Genomic DNA, 19,211 nt, shown 5'->3' on the forward strand with positions numbered 1-19,211 from the left:
GACTCCGCGCAACACACGGCGCAGCCTTGTGGACGCGCGCCGCGTTCACGGGCCGCAGGAGAAAACCGGCGATCGTTTGTGTAAATAGTGTTTTATAAACTATATTATTTTTATTAAGTCTATATCCAATAACACGGACATATAGTCTGGTTATAACGTTTATTTGGAATTAAAAAGGATTTATTTTCCTATTTCGTTTCTGGCTTTTGTGAACCGATACGAAACGTTGTTGAGTTCATGAACGCAGCATATCTCGCCGGTAGCTTTGTTTATAATCCATTAATTACACTTTGTTTGCTTTTATAATACATTAAACAGCTTTTATACGTCATCTAAACGTCAGTTTCATGTTGTACGTGACGATTAGAAAATAAACATTTACTCTTTTTTTTTACAGGCGGAATCATTTTCTATACAATTGAACCACGAGAGGAATTATTTATTTATTTTGAATTAAATGTTTCGTCACTTTTTTTTATAGCGAAATCTGAATATTAAACTCTAATACAGACATTAATGTTGTATTAAATATCATTTTACATGTTGTTAAATCAGTTTAACATCTTTAGCCTCGAGAGCTTTGCTATAAACTACTCTCTGCTGGCCTCTAGTGGAGGAAATGGTGTTACAGCTATTCATGGAACGTGTGTTGCAGTGGTCAGTACCTGGGAAAATGTTCCCTTAAAGTCGATGTTAATTTGGGTCTCGATCTCCTGAATTTTCGCGGTATTTTCATTCACAATTATTGTTAAAAAATAAAGCAATAAATCTGCGTTAAAAACATAATCTCATAGTCATAGTCTCGACTGTCCACAATCTTTCCTAATAGCTCACTAGTGTCACCTGCTGTGCAAAGTGGAGATGGCAGCGAACTTTTCAAATCTTTGTGTTTAACCGAACTCTAACCAAAGCAAGGTCCGTGGGCTACATCTGGCCCTTTGACTCCAATCAAATTACAACGGAGTAAATAAGAAACGTAGGTTAGAAAGTAATAGTTTAAGTTGTAGCTTTTTTTTTCTTACATTAAATATATTTGATTCATTTCAAGTAAACGCCACCATTGCTTTTGTATTAAATAAATTAAAGTAAATGTATAATATTGAGAGTATAAAAAGATTAATGTTGAGCTACTTTTTTGATTCTTGTGATTTCAAAAATGGACCTTTTATGTCTAGAATTGTGGTACGATTCGCATTTTAATGATAATTCAAGGCAGTAAGAGTTCCATGGAACACGTGACATTCCAAAAATACATCTAAAGATAATAAGAATAAAGTTCCTTAGAGAAATAGCAAGAACCACGATCGTCCAACATCATGAAGGAAGAGCAACTTTTGTGTAAGACATTTAGAAATTTGATTTACTTAACCTTACGTTTGCTTTTCCCCAATAATGCAGTAAATATTCCAATCACAAAATCAAGTTTAATCCAGAGAAAAGTCCATTTCTTTGACTGTTGATCCGTCGAAGTTTATTTCCAAGTGTCAAACTCAGGAGGTCCATCTTCTCCGTTGCTTATTGTTCCGGATCAACATCACGAAGTCGCGTAAACACAGCGAGTGAAGTTCTCCAGCGCAGGAAGTTATTCTCCGAGCGACGGAAGATGTTGTTTCAACATAAACAAAGATGAACCGAACGTGTCGCTGTGTAAACGTTGATCTACGATGTTTACCACGAGACAGACGGAGCCGCTGGAGAAGATCGACTGGACGAGGTTTAGAACCAGTGGATTGACTCGACGTGATCTTCTAAAGGGGAGAAAACTACCCGGACGGGCGGTTCTGGCCTGTCTGAGCCGGTTTTATCAAATCCTTCAGGAGGATTTGAGCGAGTGCAGCGTGAACTTGAACTTGTATTCACGGTAAATACAATAAAAAAAACATCAATATTTAATTTATCTCTAATTTATCACTGGCTTGGATGGTCTGAAGGTTGCAGGTTCAAAACCCTGAACTTGACATCGTAATTTTATGTGATTATTATAGACCTTGTTTTGTTGCGGCTGCAGTAGTAGACTTGCGCTCTATTTATTTATTTATCTGGATACACGACTTCTTTAATATAATGGCTTTTAATACTGCATTGTTTTTTATAAACACTGAAGGAACTTGAACAATAGTTGCTTTTTATTGAATTTTCAGGCTTTTTATGAATATTTTTGCATGACCTATAGAAGAATACATTATTTTGAGAATTAACTTAATAACTGTATCCTCTCGTCCTCAGTCATCGCCAGAATCTCGCCGGATCTCATTAATCCTTTTGCCGAATAGTTTTTCTCAGATTTGTTAAACTAAAGGTTACAAATTTACACAGAAATACATATATATTTTGACGATCATTTCTTTGTGAAATGCTTTAGATAAATGAATGTTTTCTCTTTATCAGAATATATTTGTTTTAATGAGTTGGAAAAACTTTCAATCTGACACCGAAAACTCCACGTAGCAGTTTCCTGCTTTGACGACGGTCACCCTCAGTAAAGTCATCAGGCGGAGGCTTGGATTTGAGCAGCTTCTCATCAGTTACACACATAAAATACTTCTTTTATTTGAGGTGAATGAGTTGGACAACTTCTAAGAGTCAAAGAGTACCTGCTCACATGAGACTTCACAATCTTCCAGTCAAGACTACGTCACGGGACGTTCTGAAGGACGGGGGTGGCCGGTCTGGCCTTGAGGTACTCCAGGACGAAGACCTGCAGGATCTTGTTGAGGTTGTCCACCGTGGACACGTCCAGGTTCTGCTCGTTGTCGTCGAACGTGTGCCACACGAAGGGGAACGGAGACGGGATGAGGTGGAGGACGCGGACGCCTGCGGGAGCAGAGGATGATGGGTCATTATATAAAAAAAAGAAAAACATGGAAAAAAACAACCTCTGTTCAGGAACGGGATGTGATCGTCTTCCACGCGTCCGACGGGTCGATCGGGCCAGAAGTACTCGACTTCTTCGGGGTGATTCTGGAGCTGGTTCAAGGAGTGAAGACGCTTCTCTGGAAAGTTCAAGAAGAAAAGAACGAGTTAAAAAAAAGTGGATTTCGTTCATTTTTTATTTCTGAGTTTTCACCGATATCCTGCAGCTTTGACAACCATTGGAGCGTGTTGGGGAACTGGTTTCCAAACCTGGGGCTCGGGGCTCCTAAAAGGTCCAACAACACGAACAGATCCTAGGAAGACGGATAAAGATTTAATAAAAACATCTTCATGAGTCGAAGGTCGTCAAACGCACGATGCTGTGCAGCAGGTTGGTGTCCGTGGCCCCGGGGGGGTGAGGCGTGGTCGCCATCTTCTGGGCCAGGTGCCGAGAGCCGTACAGGGAGTCGGAGGAGGTCCACTGGACCAGAGCCTCCTCCCCGTCGAAGAAGATGAGCTGCAGCGTCAGGTCGGAGTTGGAGGTCTGTGGAGGAGAGACGCTTTAAGCCGATCTGCTGCCCTCTAGCGGAGAGTGTTAGCGCTACACTGAGAGCCGCTGAGACCTTTTTGATTGACAGCTGGGAAATATTCATCTTCCACACAGCATCGCGACAAGAATGTTGAGGCAGTATTTTTTTTGTCTGTTATTAAAACCGTATTTTTTTCTTATATATTCATATCTTTATATCTCATATAAATGTCTGATACTTAAATAAAGGTTTATTTTTCATAATTATAATTCCCATCTTATATTTCATCACCTTTTCTCTGTACTTACTTTTATGTCTACAAATAAAAATAAATTTAAAAAACAGTTAAAGTTAAAATACTAATTACATTGAATTAAGTTTTTTCCTCAAATCTTTACTTCTCTTAACATTTTTATTACTGGAAATATTTGTTTAAATTTTATTTTAAATTTCTGCTATTTTTTCTGAAAGTATATATATATATATATATATATATATATATATATATATATATTTAAAAATATATAATTATTATAAATAATAATAAAATAAAACACTTTTCCTTTTTTATATATATTATTTTTCACACACATCCATTTAGTAGTGATGGTTGATGAGGTCTCTTGATAAAAAGTAATTTTGAAAAGGCTAAATAGTTGGAAGTATTTATAAATACAATAAAATATAATTTAAAACGACCTGAAAAAATGTAACAAGAGCATAACCTATGTTTTTTTATTAACCCTCTTAATGATTGTAACTAAAAAACGATTCAAATTTGATATGATGGCAAAAAAAAATAGAATTAAAAAACAAAAATTCCAGTGATTAAATAAATACATCCTGGTACTAAATGTAGTTGAATAATTTAATTTAATTAATTTAATTTGTATGAGAAGGTATGAAAATGAAAACACAATCTAAGTCTATATAAAAAATAAAACTGGATCAGCATTAAATTAAAATTCTGAAAAATAATTAGATTTTAAAAGGTTTTATTTAAGATATAAAAATAAGAACTAAAGAATGAAATCCGGCCTCATTTTCAAGTGTCATCTGTCGACACTGTATCACGATCTTCTTCAGGTGTTTCACGAGCTTCATCAACACATTAACTGACCATAGAATGAACAAAGTTATTCCACATCACTAACCTAACGGAACTAAACTATTGATTCTCTGATAAGTTTGTTTGAAATCGACTGGTCTGCGAATGATTCACCGGGTTCTTTGAAGCGCCTCACGAAACACGTCGATGAGGTTCGAACACACTGACCCTTTTACCTTCTGAGCCTTGAGCTCCTGGTCCAGCGCCCGGGCCAGCTCCAGCATCATGGCGCAGGGGGCGGCCGAGTCGGTGGCGCCCTGGAACTCCCGGCCGTGCCACTGCGGGGAGTAGAACTTGGAGTCGTAGTGGCACGCCAGCACCAGGCGGCGCCGGGCCGCCGGGTCCAGCGTGGCCACCAGGTTGGTGAAGGGCAGCGGGCCGTACGGGGTGTTGGACCTGAACCGGTCCTCGGCGACCTCCCAGCCGGCGCCGAGGGAGCTGAGGGTGGACTTGATGTGCTGGTGGGCCGGGAAGAACAGAAGGTTCCAGAAGAGCCGCATCTCTTGAATCTATTGATTATGGGTCTTGAACTCACCGCCTGCACCGCCGAGCTGCCGGTGGATCCTGGATACCTGGTTACCAGCAGAGGCCTTAGATCCCGCAGCCACATCTGCTGCACGCTGGTGTGAGTCAGCGCCGTCCGGGTCTCAGCCGGCGTGAGCGTGATGGACTGATGCTGCAGCTGAGACCACACAAGACGGGTCGAACTCAAATGTCAATCAAATACTATTGAATATTGAAATATATATATATTTCAAATATAATAAGTAGATTATTTGAGTAATAAAGAAACATGTGGGAGTAAATCAGAGTGCTTAAAGCGTCCCGGGGGTCTCCCCTCAATTCATTGAACGTTTCAAAGTCCAACCAATAGTGTCCCACCGTCGCCATGGAGACGAAGAGCTGATGGTCATCAATAACCCAGGATATAGTCGAGTGCTAAGAGGGTCAGAAGTCAGTGTTTAGAGCTAAACCATCCTCTGAAAATTAACTTTAGCTTTCGAGTTTTTTTCCCCTCTTTACTTTACTTTACTTTAATAATACTTGAATATTGAGTCGATAATAGAGCTGAATCACAACATTTTAAGGATCACCTATCCCACCATTTAACAACAAGGAATCTTCCTGGACTATTGCAGTACCAAGGCTTCAAGACGCAAAAATTCTACTGATAGAATATTTTAATAGGGATATCAATATGTCAATACATCCCTATAATCTTTTCCATGATACTGTATCAATATTCAACAGCAGTATATCGATTTATTAAAAAAACATATATATATCTATTTAAAAAAGCTTCTTTTTTTTTTCGCTTGCAAATCATATTTTATGTGTTACCGTAGTTATTCCATGGTTTATATTTCAATAAAGTCTGTGTACAATTAAAAAGATTATACATCTTTTTATTTACAATTAATGTATTCGCAGCATTTTTTCATTTTTGTGTTGCAATTACACTTCCAGACGCTAGATGGCAGCAGTCATTACATCCTTTGCAGCCAAAGGAACAATGATATGCAGCAAGATTACTGATAACTGAGGACGAGAGGATACAGACGACTCCAGCAGCTGATGTTTGGAAATATTTTGGTTTGAAAACAAATGAAAGCAGTTACGACTTCATCAAGAGTCATGTGGTCTGTAAATTCTGCAACACCAGAGTGAAGTCATTGACAATACTACACATATATCCTTGTTACTACAGTATTACAATGTGTTGCACCGATGCGCCTTGGTACATAAAGTGTCGCCAGATTCTTGCCAATACACACCCCTAGTTAGCATGATGCTAATCTGCACAATGTTTTGCAAACCAAACATAGCGTTTTTGTCATTTCCACGATCTAAGATCATCCGCATAACTAGGAACTTTTATAAATATACATATATTTTTTAATGATTTGAACAGAAATACAGTATATTATGGAAATATGAAGAGTAAGAATATGAAATACATAAAAACAAGTATTGGTACTTCATGGAAACCCAAGTGTGTTTGTTCCAGTTTCTTAGGTTCATCCATATTGTCCACTTGACTCATAAATCTCTCAACTTTTTGAGCCTGAATACATGAGACTTTCATCATCCTTGATGGAGAAAACATAAAAATCAGATTTCTTTAGACAGTACATTAAAGTACATCTATCTGGTTATGAAACTGCAACTTCAGAAAAACTAGTGGGATACAGAGGAATGTGTTGTCTCAGGCTATAATGGACACAGTTGCTTGGAAACACAAATACCTGATGAGATATGAAGTCAAAGATTAGACTATATTGGTTCATAAATACAAGACGCTGCTTAATTCAATTCACGTTTTGACATAAAACAACATCGTCGTCGGTCCAACATCTCAGGATGTGGTTTTCATTTCCGTGTCTTTTTAAAATTTAACGCGCCAAACGTATTCCTTTATATTTATGAGAGGAGGCCACATACAGGCCTGTACTACTACTATTTTTTTTAAAGAAACATCTCAGTGTTTATACAGTTTTTTCTTGAACAGTATGGACAAAAGATGGCCTCATAGTCAGAAGACCTTTAAACCAGTCCATCGTTTCTAGAGGCTGTGTGTGAAATATCCATCGTGACTTGTTACTGTGATGTCAACCTGAATGGTCGTCTGCTCCGAGGGTCACCGTCACACCTAGAGTGACCAGTTCTGGTGAAAACAGTCGCACCAGCAAGACTGAAGGACGTGTACAAATCACTCGGAGGAAATTAGTCAACGTGTAGTTTCACAACGATGGAAATAAACATGTTCCGAGCAGTAAATTGCGAAACTTGTCGACTAGATTTGGAGCCACAATTACACCGTGACGCACGTCGTAATAACACAGGTACACACTGAGGGTGACAAACATGTTTTAAGTGACCACTCGGGGTTCACTTAAATCTATAAATACCAAGAACAGCAATTGGAGGATCAATGACGATGACCGTGCTGCCATAGCAACTAGACAAAGAGGAGAAGATGAACCCTGAGAGGTGTTGCACAACAATGACATGTCAATTGAATCTGTTTGAAAAGCAATATCGTTTGAGGTTAACTAAAAAAATTGAATTATCAACTCAATGGGTGTTTCTTGTGGATTTCGTTCTACCTTTTCTTGTGTCCAGGGAATTCCATCGCTGCTCTGGACGCACGTGACGAGGATGGTCAGAAGGATCCGCGTCATGAAGGAGCGAGGACCAGCCATGGCGGTCGTTGTTGTCCGCGTTCTCGCTTCTCTTCTGCCAAAGCTACAGATCATGTGAAAGGCAGGAGGGAGGACCGGAGCCGGAGCGCACCACACACACACACACACACACACACACACACGCACACACACACACATGCGCGTGTTCTGTGTGTGTGTGTGTGTGTGTGTGTGACCGCTCACGGGCAGGAGACACAGTGTCTAGCGAGTTTAAAAAGTATCAACAACCCAGACTTGATTGAATTACTATCAAAACATTCACACATTACTTCGCGTCGTTAACGGTAAACTATTGAGAAAAATCCGTTATTTACTTAAAACTTTTTTTTTTAATGTAAATAAAAACACAAATTATTATGTGTGGGTTAAACATACACTACAGATAAACTTTATAAAAATAAAAAAATGTAAAACGAACGGTGAATTGTGAATTATTTTTTTTGTGACGTCAGGTATCACGTGGATGCATGACCACGTGAGGAAACGCGGAAGTGAATGAGGTGCGCGGCATGTGACAACAAAAACAAACACCGGCGACATAAAAAAAGCTTAAACCCTTTTTTTATTTATATAATCCAAAAGGCGGAATGGCAGAAGAGCTTTTGTTACTAAAGGCACAGCTCGTAGAACGGGATAAAGAGATCGCTATTTTGAAGGCTAAACTGGATTCACTGGAAAATGTAAGTTTAAATAAAAGTTTCGAATCTAAACGTGGATTTTTTTTAAATAGAAAGATTATTATCATTATAATTATTTTTGACGCTTAAAAATGTGCCAGATTAAGTTAATTTTCCGTATAAAAAAGTAACATCAGGACGAGCATTAACATCTCATCCATGCATGTTCTCAGGGTGACAAGCAGGAGCTGGAGCTGCAGGACACAGTGACCCCGCTGACCCCGCTAGAGGTCAAAGCTTCTCTCAGCAATGAAGATATCATGCGCTACAGCCGACAACTTCTTCTGCCGCAGCTGGGAGTGGAAGGTACACATGACCGATCTCCAGTTTGTTCATCCTGACCAGGTGGGTTCTGTCTGTCAGGTCAGCTGAGACTATCCAAGACCTCGGTGCTGGTGGTGGGCTGTGGAGGTCTGGGCTGTCCCCTGGCGCAGTATCTGGCAGCAGCTGGTATAGGTAAATACACCGTTAAAAACTTTTGTTAAGTCATTGTTTACTGCAGTGTGAGAAGCAGCAGTTTTCTCTTGGAGTTATAAGCATTTCACACTTTATTTTTATATCATATAATGATAATTTCAGATGGAATAACTCGCTTAGAAACAACTATCAAATATTTACAGAGTATTAGCAGTTTCAAAGTTACAATAAGAACGACTGGTCTGGACGAGATCAAGGATAAACTTGGAGAATAAAGTACTTATTAGTCTAAAACAAGTCAGCAATAAACTTGTGGAATAAAGTACTCATTAGACTAAAACAAGTCAACAATAAACTTGTAGAATAAAGTACTTCTTAGACTTAAAAAAGTCAACAATAAACATGTAGAATAAAGTGCTTATTAGACTAAAACAAGTCAACAATAAAAATGTAGAATAAAGTACTTATTAGACTAAAACAAGTAAACAATAAACTAGTAGAATAAAGCACTTATTAGACTAAAACAAGTCAACAATAAACTTGGAAGATAAAGTACTTATTAGACTAAAACAAGTCAACAATAAACTTGTAGAATAAAGTACTAATCAGACTAAAACAAGTCAACAATAAACTTGTAGAATAAAGTGCTTATAGGACTGAAGCAAGTTAACAATAAACTTGTAGAATAAAGTACTTATTAGACTAAAACAAGTCAACAATAAACTTGTAGAATAAAGTACTTTTTAGACTAAAACAAGTCAACAATAAACTTGTAGAATAAAGTACTTATTAGACTTATACAAGTCAACAATAAACTTGTAGAATAAAATACTTATTAAACTAAAACAAGTAAACAATAAACTTGTAGAATAAAGTACTTATTAGTCTAAAATAAAGTCAACAATAAACTTGGAGGATAAAGTACTTATTAGACTAAAACAAGTCAACAATAAACTTGTAGAATAAAGTACTTTTTAGACTAAAACAAGTAAACAATAAACTTGTAGAATAAAGTACTTATTAGTCTAAAATAAAGTCAACAATAAACTTGGAGGATAAAGTACTTATTAGTCTAAAACAAGTCAACAGTAAACTTGTAGAATAAAGCACTTATTAGTCTAAAACAAGTCAACAGTAAACTTGTAGAATAAAGTACTTATTAGTCTAAAACAAGTCAACAGTAAACTTGTAGAATAAAGCACTTATTAGTCTAAAACAAGTCAACAGTAAACTTGTAGAATAAAGCACTTATTAGTCTAAAACAAGTCAACAATAAACTTGTAGAATAAAGTACTTATTAGTCTAAAACAAGTCAACAGTAAACTTGTAGAATAAAGCACTTATTAGTCTAAAACAAGTCAACAGTAAACTTGTAGAATAAAGCACTTATTAGACTAAAACAAGTCAACAGTAAACTTGTAGAATAAAGTACTTATTAGTCTAAAACAAGTCAACAGTAAACTTGTAGAATAAAGTACTTATTCGTCTAAAACAAGTCAACAGTAAACTTGTAGAATAAAGCACTTATTAGTCTAAAACAAGTCAACAGTAAACTTGTAGAATAAAGCACTTATTAGTCTAAAACAAGTCAACAGTAAACTTGTAGAATAAAGCACTTATTAGTCTAAAACAAGTCAACAATAAACTTGTAGAATAAAGTACTTATTAGTCTAAAACAAGTCAACAGTAAACTTGTAGAATAAAGCACTTATTAGTCTAAAACAAGTCAACAGTAAACTTGTAGAATAAAGCACTTATTAGACTAAAACAAGTCAACAGTAAACTTGTAGAATAAAGCACTTATTAGTCTAAAACAAGTCAACAGTAAACTTGTAGAATAAAGCACTTATTCGTCTAAAACAAGTCAACAGTAAACTTGTAGAATAAAGCACTTATTAGTCTAAAACAAGTCAACAGTAAACTTGTAGAATAAAGCACTTATTAGTCTAAAACAAGTCAACAGTAAACTTGTAGAATAAAGCACTTATTAGTCTAAAACAAGTCAACAGTAAACTTGTAGAATAAAGCACTTATTAGACTAAAACAAGTCAACAGTAAACTTGTAGAATAAAGTACATATTAGACTAAAACAAGTCAACAGTAAACTTGTAGAATAAAGTACTTATTAGACTAAAACAAGTCAACAGTAAACTTGTAGAATAAAGTACTTATTAGACTAAAACAAGTCAACAGTAAACTTGTAGAATAAAGTACATATTAGACTAAAACAAGTAAACAATAAACTTGTAGAATAAAGTACGTTTTAGACTAAAACAAGTCAACAATAAACTTGTGGAATAAATTACTTTATTAGACTAAAACAAGTCAACAATAAACTTGTGGAATAAATTACTTTATTAGACTAAAACAAGTCAACAATAAACTTTTGGAATTAAGTACTTTATTAGACTAAAACAAGTCAACAATAAACTTGTAGAATAAAGTACTTTTTAGACTAAAACAAGTCAGCTATAAACTTGTAGAATAAAGTACATATTAGACTAAAACAAGTAAACAATAAACTTGTAGAATAAAGTATTTATTAGACTAAAACAAGTCAACAATAAACTTGTAGAATAAAGTACTTATTAGACGTAAACAAGTCAACAACAAACCTTCTTTACGTTTTGGTTTGAATATTTAAAATCAAGAATATCTTAATTTATATTTGAATAAAACTTTTACTGAGTAATATTTTCATCCAGCAACAGGAAACTGATCTGTTCGCTCATAAACGTATGTTTTCCAGGACGTCTGGGTCTGCTGGACTACGACGAGGTGGAACTCAGTAACCTCCACCGTCAGGTCCTGCACGGGGAGGAGACCCGGGGCCAGGCCAAGGCTCTCTCCGCCGCCGGCTCTGTCAAAAGGTTCTGTTTGCTCGCCAACATTAGCGCTCAGATGTTTACAAAAAAACATAAATAATTGCCGTCATTATGAGCCGATGTTCCGTAAGAGCCGAGTCATGGACACGATGTCTGGCCACGAGTTAAATGCAGTTGTTTATTTTGTCTACAAATATAAACATATTTTTCAGCTCATTTCTCAATGGCTGCTCTGTCCGTTGCTATTTTAAAAGACCACAAGGGGGCGTCATTTCCCTGATAAACAACTGTGCTCCTTACATAAGATAATTACTCCTTCTAACGTGGTTTTCTCAGCGATTAATGAGGACTTTAAGATGAACAAAAGTGCCGAGTCATGATTCCGTGTTTGTGTCTCAGGCTGAACTCGGGAGTGAACTGCGTTCCTTACCACCTGCAGCTGTCTCCGGAGAACGCTCTGGACCTGGTCCGACAGTATCCTTTCCGACGTCCCGGCTTTTTTAAATCCGAGAGCAGTTTCTGACCCGCGACCTTGACCCCGCGCCCTCCATGTACGACATCGTGGCCGACTGCTCCGACAACGCTCCCACGAGGTACCTGGTCAACGACGCCTGCGTGCTCAGCGGGAAGCCTCTGGTGTCGGCCAGCGCCCTCAGGATGGAAGGACAGGTAGATGTTCCTCCTCCATGTTCTTCTTCTCCGCTTGACTCCTGGTGTGTCTGCAGCTCACCGTCTACAACTACCGTGGAGGTCCGTGCTACAGGTGTCTGTTCCCCGTCCCCCCGCCGCCCGAGACCGTGACCAACTGTTCGGACGGAGGCGTGTTGGGAGTCGGTAGGTTTTCGCTTCTCGACTCGTCGTCTGCGAGCCACTGATCTTCTTCTTCTTCTTCTTCTTCTTCTTCTAGTTCCTGGGATCATGGGCTGCCTGCAGGCTCTGGAGGTCCTGAAGATCGCGTCGGGAAAAGTCTGTATCTTTTGAGGATCCTCGTCCTCTTCTGTGGTGGGTTCAGAAAGTGGTGATGAAGGAGCGATCCTTTCCAGGGTGTCCCTCCACATCTCTGAAGCAGGTAGACTCCAGTTCTCTGAAGGGAAAATGAAGAAAAGAGGTGGAACTTCGACAGTTTTGCAGCTAAATTTCATCACATCTTTGAACAGAAACATGAAAGTATTTCACAATCAGAGTGAAACTGACATCAATTCCTTTTTATTTTAAATAATTCAAAGTGACAGTCATTAAGCTGTCCATGAAAAACCTGCAGTAATAAGTAGTAATAATAAAAAATTAAATATACTTCATTCAAAATTAATTAATTAACTTAATATTATGACATCACATATTTTATATATATATATATATATATATATATATATATATATAAAATTAAAATTTATTTTACTTTGAGTTGGATGTACTGTATTAGAAATCAAAATGATTCCAGCAGGATTAGAAAGCGGTTCCTAAACTCCTTCACTAATATTTTAGAATTTTCTTTACATAATGTTTGAAGGAAATACGTATTAAATTTGTTTTCTACAATTTATTACGCACACATATGTAAAAAGAAATGCATTATTTGAGGAAATTGTAAATGTGCAACAAAAAACAGAATATCTAGGAAAATATACCATAATTATTTTTTAAATATATATATATTTTTTTTTCTTAGTTATTTGTTATATTTGCCAGTGAACCAAAATATTTACCAGAATATTTTCAAAATAAAATACAATTTTATTTAAAATAAATGTTTGACTATATTTTTGGGCAGAAAAATGTGTATAACTGGAGTTTATATTGAACATAAAACACTAATAAGGATTATTTATATATATATATAAAGAAATGATCGTCAGTGTGATTAACAAGGTAAATAGTAACCAGGTTCTCTCCAGTGCGATGGGTTGAGATGTTCCTCCAAACGTTGACACAACCCCCCCCCCCCCCCCCCCACAGATGACCTCACACTGGTGTCACTTTTCACACGCGAGTGTTTTGCTTGACCAGACGTGTCAGCTTCCTGTGTCCAGCAGCTTTTGATGTTCGACGCCCAGGACGCCCGGTTCAGGTCCATCAAGCTGCGGCCCCGGCAGAGCGGGTGCGCCGTGTGCGGAGAGACCCCCAGTGTGACCCGGCTCGTGGACTACGAGGTGTTCTGCGGCACCGGAGCCACGGATAAGGTACGACTCTCTAGTGTCGACTAATACTCTTTTACTAATAAAGAGGCGAAACTGAAACTGAAACAAATGTGTATGTGTATCCTTTGTGTTGTCTCTGGGTCAAGGTGACCCAGAGGCCCAAAAACAAATGTGTTTGGGGTATCTCTTGTGTTGTTTTGGGGTCAAGGTGAACAAGAGGCCCAAAATCAAATGCGTTTGTGGTATTCCTTGTGTTGTCTCAGGGTCAAGGTGAACCAGAGGCCCGAAATAAAATGTGTTTGTGGTATCCCATGTGTTGTCTTGGGGTCAAGGTGAACAAGAGGCCCAAAATCAAATGCGTTTGTGGTATCCCTTGTGTTGTCTCAGGGTCAAGGTGAACCAGAGGCCCGAAATAAAATGTGTTTGTGGTATCCCATGTGTTGTCTTGGGGTCAAGGTGAACAAGAGGCCCAAAATCAAATGCGTTTGTGGTATCCCTTGTGTTGTCTCAGGGTCAAGGTGAACCAGAGGCCCGAAATAAAATGTGTTTGTGGTATCCCATGTGTTGTCTCAGGGTCAAGGTGAACAAGAGGCCCAAAATCAAATGCGTTTGTGGTATCCCTTGTGTTGTCTCGGGGTCAAGGTGAACCAGAGGCCTGAAATCCAATGTTTTTGTGGTATCCCTTTTGTTGTCTCGGGGTCAAGGTGAACGACACATTTGTTTTCACGCCTCTGGGTCACCTTGACCCTGAGATAACACGAGGATTAATAAAAAAAGTGAAAATCGAGAAAGAGGGGTCCAATTTCAAAGTGATCTACTTTTATTTATTGTTTTATTTGATAAAACTTAACAATTTTTCTAAATGTTAATAATTTGCTTGTGATTTTTTAACTTATTATGCTCTATTATTATTTTAATTTTAGGGAACTTAATATGAAGATATAAGAACAGATGTAATACTCATTATTTCACTGGAACTTTATATTCAAAGTTTTAATACAAAAGTGATTTATGGCTTCAAATAAAATAAATGTGATTTTGTGATAAAAGAAAATGTGGATTTAAATGTTTTTAAACCTGATGTACATGTTCTGGTCCTCAGTGCCGCCGGCTGCAGCTTCTCTCCACAGACCAGCGGATCACAGTGCAGGTAGAAACTCTTCTCTCTCCACTCACTGCTGTTCTCAGTCCAAGTTTCCAAGTATTCATCAGCAGATTACAGGCTCGTACAGGAAATCATGGAACTTTTGTGTGGGAAAGAATAACATGTTTCTAGCGGCTAAGATGTTTATACTCACGACAGAATCGGCTTTTTTTTTTTAGAATCGCTGAGTCATTAGCGAGCAAGATGGCCGCCGCGATTAATTGTGTTCAGAAAAACTTTAATTTCCGTGCTTCACACACACGCCACTTTGCATGAGAAGTGTGTGGTTATTTTTGTGTGTTTTTATAATTCCAGGAATACAAATCCATACTGGACCAAGAGGAGCCACACGTCTTGTTGGATGTGCGCCCCCTGGTGGAGGTGGATATATGCCGCTTGCCCAGCTCGTTAAGTATCCTTTGAAATTATGAAATTCAGAATTAATAGTTGGGAGATCATTGTTTACTCATTAGTGATCAATCCTTCAAGTTTTCTATAGATTTTTCAATAGTTTTAAATTGTAGATAGTTATTATCGATATGTGTATAATGAACATGAACTGCAGGCAAGCATGTGACCCGAGGCTCTGATCCAAATTTGATCTTAGCCAAGATTCCAAAAATTGACCTCCTGGACTGTAGGTCGTAACCTCCCTCTTTTTTTGTAACGATAATTCAAGGTGCATTTCTTCAAAACATGAGTTTCTAGAGCATATTTTGAAGCCATAAAGTCGTGATCGCTGGAGTGAGATGATCCCGTCAGCGAGAGAACATGATGTTCATTCAGAGGCTGAAATAATCTAGTGGAGACAACATGGCGGGCACCATGACCTCTGCTGGGACCCCATTACGTGTAGTGACTTATGTCTCTATCGTGTCAAACAGAAGAATCTAGTATGTGGCCCCTGGATTTCTTTAAATTAATTGTGACTGGCCAAGGTGAAGGCCTCCCACCACTTGATGGCAGTGTTTTCCGACAAGTACCTGAGCCACCTTTCACCCCACCACGACAGTTAAAAAAAATGTTGTCTATAGTTCCTTAAGATCTCCCCAGACATCCCACTATCAAGTCTGGAAGAGAGGAAGAGCGATCCTATCCAGTTACTCCGGGAGCAGATCAGGCGGGTGAAGGAGCAGATGGCAGGTGACGACCGGCCTAAAGGTACGAAGTCAAAACACCACCTCAGCTCGTACTCACGGCTCGGAACGAAAAGCCGACCCGCATATTCATGACACGGCGCGTCAACTCTTTGCCGCCGGCTGGTTTTACAGGTCGTATTTGGGTTGCTAGGTAACGCTTTTCCAAGACAATCGTGTGCAACCTGACCAGCTGGCGTGAGAAAGAAATTCATATGAAAAAACTGCTATTTCTGGGGCTTGTTTTGTGCCTCATCAGCTAAATTTAGAGCCTCTGATAATGAGAGTCGGGCTCGTCTCATGTTTTTTATTCTCCTTCTCACGTCACTCCCGAAGTGTACGTGATCTGCAAGATGGGCAACGACTCCCAGAAGGCGGTGAAGGCTCTGGAGGAGATGATGGGATCAGAAGTGGACGGTGTGAAGGACATCAGCGGAGGTCTCGCGGCCTGGTCGCAGAAGATAGACCCGACATTCCCTCAGTACTGAAGTGTTTGCATAATAAAAATGTATTTGTATTTTTTTTTTTGTCTGATTCTTTTGTGGAAAACTTGTGGTTTAAGGAAACAAAACTTTTATTATCCTTTTGGATAGTTTTAAGTTTACAGAGGTGTTTCTATCTGGGACTGAAGATGCCAATCTAAAGTAGTTTCCTTAAAAAAATTAGTTTTAAGTTTTATGCTAGTTTTAACATGCTAATGCTAGCAGAAGTTGCTTCATCAACACCTGAAAAGTTATCAGTTAATCTTGTTATTTTTTCTTTCAGGTTTTCTCCTATAATAAAGTGAGCACAATGTACAAAATTGACATAAAATGTATTTACTCCTGCCTAAAAAAAAGGGAATATATATATATATATATATACATACATATGTGCCTAAATAAAATTGTTGTTAAAAATAATTATATATATAGATATATATATATATATATATCTATATATATATAGATATATATATATATATCTATATATATATAGATATATATATATATATAAACGTATATAGTTGTTTTTTGTTGTATGTGCTCATTTCTATTCCTTTTTTAAATTAATTTAAAATTGAATGTTCCACATGTGTAAATACTACAATAACATGTATAATTATTATTATTTTCCTAAAGATGTATCAGTCTGAGATTTGGCACCAATGTTTTTATTTTATTATTCATCTAAAATATGTCCAAATATCATCTTTAAAAAACCTAAAGAAAGAAGCCAATGGATCAAATACTATTTTACACACCTTTTTTTTAATCCTGGAATAGTAACATAAATGTAAATATAAGTGTAATATTTTATTATTGTTGTTAAATGAAAGTTAATCTGTGTAAATAAAAGCTACGTTAAACACAATGATATATGTCGAAAATTTCATTTAAGAAATCATAGAGTAACATTAACATTATTCATAATTAACTTGTTTTTGTAGTGTTTAGTTTAAAAAGTTGATTATCATAAGTTTATGTATCTCAGAGCAAACCATCGCGTTGAACACGTTTGTAAATAAAGTTTTTTTTTCCCCTCTTGACAATAGCTAAAGTAACGGAAAAGGATCGCGCATGCGTGTTTGCTCCTTCTCCCCCCGGCGGCGGTTTTGCTTTCAAAGCGGCTGTAGTTCCTGTTTCCTGCTCTCACGTGGGAAATCAACTGACCGCGGAGGGGAGCGACACTCCAACTCCCAGGGAGCAGCGCGGCTATTTTCTCTCCTCTACCAAGGGGGAGTCGTCACAGCTGGAAGGATAATAAGATGCGCATGAATTTACTATCTTAAAAAATTCACTTTAGACAAAAGCAAACACGCGTCCTCGAGGACAAGCGCTGTTCCAAACGCCGCGGCCGTAGTCAAGGAAACCAAACTTCCACTCGTTTCTTCTTCTTCGCTTTTTTCACCCTTAGTTTGATGAAAGTTTCTGGGGTCCAGTGACGATGGAAAGAAGAGTTCTGAGCGCCGCCTGCGAAGGTAACGTGTTGTTTTGTTTTTAAACACCGAGAATTCAACGTGTTTTCAGACGTGCGTGACGACAGGGCGTGAAGAAGTGTCGCGAGCTTCGCTGCTTAAAACTTCGCTTTATCCGGTTTGTTTGTTTTTTTCGCTCGTGCCGCCGGATTTTCGGGGCTCGCTGGGGTCTGTGTCTGCCAACGAAAAGTGGGAGGGGGTACAGATGTTCACCCCGATGTGCCCAGATGTGGATCGATCGTCGAGGAGGTTTAGGTTGATCGATGAGAAAGTGCGAGACTTGCGAACAAAAGTCATCGATGATCGAACCTCGAGTCCTCGCTTCCGAGATATGCCTTTAAAAATAATGTCAATAAAGTTTTACAGTTTGAATAACAACCAGACTAAAGATCCAATAGAATAATTAACATATTACATAATAAAAACTGCCTCTATCATCTTAATACATCATAAAACAAGAAGTTAAAATTCTTCAGCAGGGACAGAGTAGATGTCAGTCATGTTTCACATACTTCACATTTTTTTATCCTTGTTTTTAGATAATTCCACGTACAATAAAACCACTTTTAACAATCCTTGAATTTAAATAAGTACTTTTTGTATATGTAAAAAATGTAGTAAACCACTTTTTGTGGTTTGATATACACCTATTTATTCGTTAAACAGTTAATTATTAGTCAAAACAAATGAAGCATTAGTCAAGAACTTAACTAAGATAAAAATAGTTTTTGAAAATAAATCAAAAGTTAATAATAAGAAGGACTTGAACATTACACACAAGACAACTTTATGGCGACACATTTAAACGATGGAGAAAATCCGCCAACGGTTTCATTCAATAACATGAACATTAATAGTTTTCTAATTAGAAATAAATGTGATATTTGTAAAGTTCCTGGAGATCCTTAAAACGTCTTAAAAGACATTCATGAGTATGAAAAGTTCAGAAAGGTTAAAAATGTGAACACATGTTACGTAAGATTTGCTTAAAAGCTCAAAACATCTTGTAAAATGTACTTATTTATTTAAAAATAATTAGAGATTTAACCATAATCACAGTCGCATCAATAACTAACATGTTGTTCTTAAACTTGTTTATTGTTTATTTAATTAAAAATATGATTCAAGAAGTCTTGATTTTAACTTTAAGCTGTCGAAAAAGCTACATGTTTGACTCTGAAGACGTTGTGAATGTTTGACAGTCGCACTCTTCAAACACGAGT

The 19,211-nt window shown here is 37.6% G+C and overlaps 2 protein-coding genes across 2 annotated transcripts; one reads left to right on the forward strand and one right to left on the reverse strand.

Moving 5' to 3' along the window:
• Window positions 1-2,505: 2,505 nt before the first annotated feature.
• On the reverse strand, window positions 2,506-7,799 carry qpct (glutaminyl-peptide cyclotransferase). The gene is made up of 7 exons (XM_087780501.1): window positions 7,599-7,799; window positions 5,027-5,173; window positions 4,668-4,949; window positions 3,230-3,397; window positions 3,068-3,167; window positions 2,877-2,993; window positions 2,506-2,814 (listed from the first exon to the last, which is right to left on the reverse strand). Exons 1-7 carry the CDS (start codon window positions 7,746-7,748, stop codon window positions 2,636-2,638), a joined length of 1,143 nt encoding a protein of 380 aa, XP_087636627.1. The 5' UTR covers window positions 7,749-7,799; the 3' UTR covers window positions 2,506-2,635.
• Window positions 7,800-7,879: 80 nt separating this feature from the next.
• On the forward strand, window positions 7,880-16,519 carry mocs3 (molybdenum cofactor synthesis 3). The gene is made up of 13 exons (XM_087780502.1): window positions 7,880-8,374; window positions 8,545-8,677; window positions 8,735-8,827; window positions 11,538-11,658; window positions 12,013-12,087; window positions 12,165-12,282; window positions 12,339-12,447; window positions 12,521-12,583; window positions 13,630-13,793; window positions 14,854-14,901; window positions 15,211-15,307; window positions 15,949-16,056; window positions 16,368-16,519. Exons 1-13 carry the CDS (start codon window positions 8,282-8,284, stop codon window positions 16,517-16,519), a joined length of 1,374 nt encoding a protein of 457 aa, XP_087636628.1. The 5' UTR covers window positions 7,880-8,281.
• Window positions 16,520-19,211: the final 2,692 nt, after the last annotated feature.

This window comes from Callionymus lyra, chromosome 18 (assembly GCF_982586985.1).
Source record: "Callionymus lyra chromosome 18, fCalLyr1.hap1.1, whole genome shotgun sequence".
Taxonomy (NCBI): Eukaryota; Metazoa; Chordata; class Actinopteri; order Syngnathiformes; family Callionymidae; genus Callionymus; species Callionymus lyra.

Bases quoted from the DNA above. Each gene is read 5' to 3' on its own strand.
- qpct (XM_087780501.1), bottom strand. From the start codon at position 7,748: ATGATCTGTAGCTTTGGCAGAAGAGAAGCGAGAACGCGGACAACAACG. The intron at 2,994-3,067 runs GTGAAAACTCAG...TGAACTTTCCAG, and splicing joins GTCAAAGCTGCAGGATATCG to AGAAGCGTCTTCACTCCTTG. The intron at 2,815-2,876 runs GTTGTTTTTTTC...CTGCTCCCGCAG, and splicing joins CATCCCGTTCCTGAACAGAG to GCGTCCGCGTCCTCCACCTC.
- mocs3 (XM_087780502.1), top strand. From the start codon at position 8,282: ATGGCAGAAGAGCTTTTGTTACTAAAGGCACAGCTCGTAGAACGGGAT. The intron at 12,088-12,164 runs GTATCCTTTCCG...CGCGCCCTCCAT, and splicing joins GCTCTGGACCTGGTCCGACA to GTACGACATCGTGGCCGACT. The intron at 12,283-12,338 runs GTAGATGTTCCT...GTGTGTCTGCAG, and splicing joins CCCTCAGGATGGAAGGACAG to CTCACCGTCTACAACTACCG.